Consider the following 5,187-nt stretch of genomic DNA (forward strand, 5'->3'; position numbering starts at 1 on the left):
CTCGTTTAACAGACTGACTTTTTATATGAACGATATTATCATATATTAAGCGTATGCAATGTTTGGAAGGGGTAATTTTTGTTTTTTTTTTTTTTCTTTCTTACTTGCGATGAATTTCCATTGTGATTGACCTATAGGTTTATCACAGTATAACACAATAGGAAAAAATATCTATGGATATCACTATACGGGGATTATTCAGAGGGTATAGTGTATCCTTCTTAATTAAGAAAGAAATAATGGAAGGGGTAATTTTTTTTTTCTTACTTGCGATAAATTTCCATTGTGATTGACCTGTAGGTTTATCACAGTATAACACAATAGGGAAAAATATCTATGGATATCTCTATATACGGGGAGGGTATAGTGTATCCTTTAAGAAAGAAAGAATGGACTTCTAATGTAATTTCATATTGAAAACAAACGATAAAGACTTTCTCTCTCTCTCGACGGGATTTCTTCAGAGGCTGCATTCAGTCCTCGAACGTTCATCAGTGCGGATAGTAAAGTAGAAAATTAAAGAAATGGAAAGTGAACGTTGTTTAGTGACAATAAATCTAGTAGAGGAGGAGGAGGATAAAAATCAAGCAGAATCGATGTCTGATTACATCAAAAGAATTAACGATTCTCATAATCGTTATTTTGAAGAATATGAAGCAATGCTTCATCATAATATGCACATGAACTGTAAGTACTTATTTTAATTTCTTTTAAAGAAAAAAAAACCCTACCCATCCATACAGATTGTTTATTTCAATAAATAGAATCATAAAAGAATTTTACGACACATATATTTGAAAACTGTTAACAATCCCACTATTTGACCAATTTTTTTTTTTTTTTTTTTATTATTATTCAAAACGAAGAATTACGAAAAAAAATTTTTTTCTTTTATTTTTTACCAGCCATTGCTTTAGAGGAGAGGGAGGAAGAAGAGGAGATGGTGGAAGAAGAGGAGATGGTGGAAGAAGAGGAGATGGTGGAAGAAGAGGAAGAAGAAGAAGAAGTTTGTGATTTTTGTAAGTATATTTGCTTTGTTAAAATAGTTATTACAATATCAAAAAAAAAAAAAAAAAAAAAAAAAAATGTTTTTCAAATATGTCCCAGGTGAAAAATATGGCCACACAAACGGAGTCCATTGCTACAAGAACTGAGGCTACGCAAATGGAGCCTCAGATAGATCTCACACCACATTACTGTTGTACAAATTGTACAAAATATGGTCACCTACGCATCAATTGTTCACTACCAGAGTGGTGTAGCATTTGTCATAAATATATACATCATGCAATTGAATGTAAAAAAAATTTCTAAAAAAAAAGCATTGTAAATAAAACCTTTTTAATACTTCAATAAATTATAATTAAAAAAAAAAAAGATTCCCTTTTTTCTAACTTACGAAAAAAAAAAAAAAAAAAATATGGGGGAGCGATCACTGGATCGCTCTCTACGAGTATTCTCTCTCTCTCTTTCTCCAAAGCGTCTACACTATTCGCCTTAAAAGAAGTCGGTCGCGCGGGCACCCAGGAGCGTAAAGACTCGGTTGGGCACCCCCCCCCCCAACTCTCATCCCAGGAGCGTCAAGATTCGCTTGGGCACCGCTCTTTAAGGAATTTAAGGTAAAAGGGGGAGGCCACATTTGTACCCCCCCCCCCCCCCCCCCCCCACCAAAGGAGTCAGAGGGGGGATACACGCGACAACTATCGGTAGTTAGCGATACCGACAATCATCGATGGAATCTCTCTCTCTCTCTCTCTCTTTCTCTCTTTCTCTACGTCCACTGCTTAACGTAAGAGGGGGGGGTCACGTGTATACCCTACGAGTTTAACGTCGGGGGAGGAGGATGCGCATGCGCACAACCGCTCGAGGAGAGGGGGCAATTCCCCTACTTCCCTTGCCCCCGCGGGACCCCGACCCCCTCGTCACCCGGTCATAGAATCCCCTTAGCTACTCTACTAATGAACTAGAACCAGGCGATGGATTTGTAATTAGACAAAATATTGTAACAAACTTATTTAATATATGAGAATGATAGGATTAATAATAATTGCCTTCTTAATGATGTTACTCGAAATTAAGCATATAAAATAAAATGTCACTTTTAACATAACAAAAACTTCTAGGCGATTATGATTTTTGCATATGTCATTACGAAGCAAACATCATTTTTTATTTATCATTCCTATAGTTCAAAAACACTGGAATAATTAATAACATTTTTTAAAGCTTCTCAAACAATATAAAGTGAATTTAGTATCATCTGCAAAACAGTTATATATATTAACATTTTCCGAAATCGTAAATACGCAATGTTAACAATGAACTAAACTCTCTTTGCATAAATACTTTCCATACACTAAATAGCTCATTTAATTAAAATTTCAATTGTTATTTATAGTCATCTCCCCTGTAATGAAAAATTTAAGAACATTAATTAACGGCTCTATACTCGTTTAATTTTATTGTATATATTTAAAATGGTACAATACGTGTGTTACGCATATATTAAAATTTATATATTAATTAAAAGCTAAAATGCTGTAGTTTTTGATACTAACATTTCTTTTTTCGCACGATATCCTGCTAATTTCACTCTCTCCTGTATTTCCTTAGCTTGAAGTTGCAATATTTCTTCATTTAAAGCAAATTCCATTTTTGCAGTTTTTATTTTTAGTTTCCATATTTCTTCTTCATATTTAATTTTAAGTGTAGCATATTCTATTTGCCTTTGGTTCAATGAAATATTAGAATGAAGCTTTCGTCTCTTATTGCTTTGCCCTTTATTCATTGTTATTTGTGTTTTAATATTTTCCTTAAAACTCGTGTTTGCATCAATATCTTGTAAATCTGTAAAGCAATGGAATAACTTTTAATTTTGTTAAATTTATTTTATATCTAAATTTATTATATTATATAAGATTGCATTACTGAAATCTTCATTTTCAGAGAGTGTTTCCTCTAGTTCGTCTATTGGCATAATAGAAGTATCTTTGGAGAAACTGGAGTTAGGAGAGTTGTTAAAATTTGCCATATCAATTATACTAACGACATCATTTTGTCTTATGGCATTTGAAGTGTTTCTTTCACGATCTAAAATTTAAATATATTTAAATGAATATTATATATTGGACAGTATATTAATTATTAAAATATTTTAAATATACCTTCAAGTTCAGTAACAGAGAAATTGCTTGAAAATAAAACGGGTGCAGTTTTCATTAATGATGGAGTTATATTCAATACATTGGAATCAATATCTTTTAGTGGCAGTTCCGGACCTCCTCCAGTTAAATATCTCGATTGACGTTCAGCCGTAAGAGTCTTTTTGGTCTGCTGTTTTAAGTTTGACCAATATTTCTTTAACTGGTTAACATCTCTCTGCAAAAAACAGAAAATATATAACTCCTTTGGATACATAAAATTCAAATTTTGTATAATTAAATAAATATAAAACCTTCTTAGTAATTAAAAAGTTACTATTATACTCCTGACTTAACGTATTCCAAGCAAATGATTTTTCTTTCAATGTAATAGCATTCGATGCTTTACACTCCAAAACGTGTTTATATTTACTAATTAAATCTAAAAAAACAGTCTTTTCTAGTTCTGAATAAGAAGGAGACCGCTTATTACTAGTCATTATTGATAATATATAATTAATACCAAATAAAATCCTTATTAAGAATAAGAGCCCAATATTATGTTTGGCTAAAAAAAAATTTAATTTGTTTTTAACAATGAATTATGAGAGAAAAAGAATTACAGAAACATGAATATATTTTCTGATAAGACATCCAAATGTATTTGAGAAAGAGAAATATATATTACATCATCGATAAAGCATACTTACATCTGCATTAGTATAAAATCTAATAATTACACAAGACCGCAATGTTTAAAATATATAAACATTTTTTCCAAAGGATATCAATCTTTAATGAGGAGATCTGATTCCAAGTCAATATCAGTATAGTCAAAACAACAAATATTGAATCGAATGATATTAAAGCGTAGAGTAGGATTATTACATCCTAAGCTATAGAGATTAATATAAGCAATTAATACACGGTATTATTATTTCTCTGAAAGTTTATATCTTATGAATAAGAAATGATTACATACTTTATATACTTTTCTATCGTAGGCTAGCTTTTAAATGTGTAATTATATGTTTTCATACAAATGTGAAAGAAAGTAATGATGCCAGTTTTCATATGCTATAAATGTCTTTACCTACAAGGCAATTAAAAACATGATTAGGGCAACAAATATTGAAATCAATCATTCTAAAGCACAAAGTAGAATTCAATAAACACAAAACTAATCATATATTTGGAACAAATTTTATTATATGTATAAAGTAACCTTTCAAAACTTGATTTATTAATTTGAAATATACATACCTTTTTTAATAGAGCTGTTATTTAAATAATTAATTTTTAACATATAGTATCTAATGAGATTATATCATACTTGCTATTATTCATCAATGTGATAATAATATGTGCGACGTAAAAGAAAACCTCAAAGCCGGAAAGACAAAAGACTCCATCTTAATTAAGCCTTAAACCGAAGTTTACGAAGTACGATCTTAAAATGGAAGCTTCAGTCCGGTCTTAAGCTGAATTCATGAACTTAAGTTAAGAACAGTCTTAAGCAGGAGCTAAGCACAAATTCGAGCTAAGTTCTGTTTAATGGTGCGGGCCTGAATAAATTATTAATTTTTAATAATATGGCGGCTGATGAATCACGATCCGAATCGAAAAGAGAGCATTTGTAATCAAGAATTGTTAGGTATTTGAAAAATGGAGCATCGATAGGAAAACGGTTACGGATTTCATCTGTAGCTCTCATTAACAATTTCAAACAATTTTGTTTGTTGTGATCAGCTTGCAGTATACTTAAAGTACCTTCGTCCAATTTCTCTTGCAAATAATCCTTACAATCGATACCAATATTTATTTTTTCTATTTCCATAATATTTTGTTCACGCGAAAAAGTTATTGTACGGAAATTGTCTTCATCAATGAGACATTTTAATAATGCAGGTTTCAAGAATTGGCTTAATATGAAAATTAGAAGTTCTACCGATTTCGGCTGTAATAAATGGATTTTTGTATCGCGAGATTGAAACTCTGCATTAAAAGCATTGAATTTATTTAAAACGAAACGCAGAAAATATAAATA

At 30.9% G+C, this 5,187-nt stretch overlaps 1 protein-coding gene across 1 annotated transcript; it reads right to left on the reverse strand.

The window, feature by feature from the left end:
- Window positions 1-2,530: 2,530 nt before the first annotated feature.
- LOC136781533 (uncharacterized) lies at window positions 2,531-3,640 on the reverse strand. Its single transcript, XM_066740421.1, has 4 exons — window positions 3,455-3,640; window positions 3,165-3,378; window positions 2,929-3,090; window positions 2,531-2,847 (listed from the first exon to the last, which is right to left on the reverse strand). The coding sequence occupies exons 1-4, from the start codon at window positions 3,638-3,640 to the stop codon at window positions 2,531-2,533; spliced, it is 879 nt and encodes a 292-aa protein (XP_066596518.1).
- Window positions 3,641-5,187: the final 1,547 nt, after the last annotated feature.

This window comes from Prorops nasuta, unplaced genomic scaffold, assembly GCF_024137725.1.
Source record: "Prorops nasuta isolate Cenicafe-Biocafe unplaced genomic scaffold, Cenicafe_Pnas_1.2 PNAS00023, whole genome shotgun sequence".
Taxonomy (NCBI): Eukaryota; Metazoa; Arthropoda; class Insecta; order Hymenoptera; family Bethylidae; genus Prorops; species Prorops nasuta.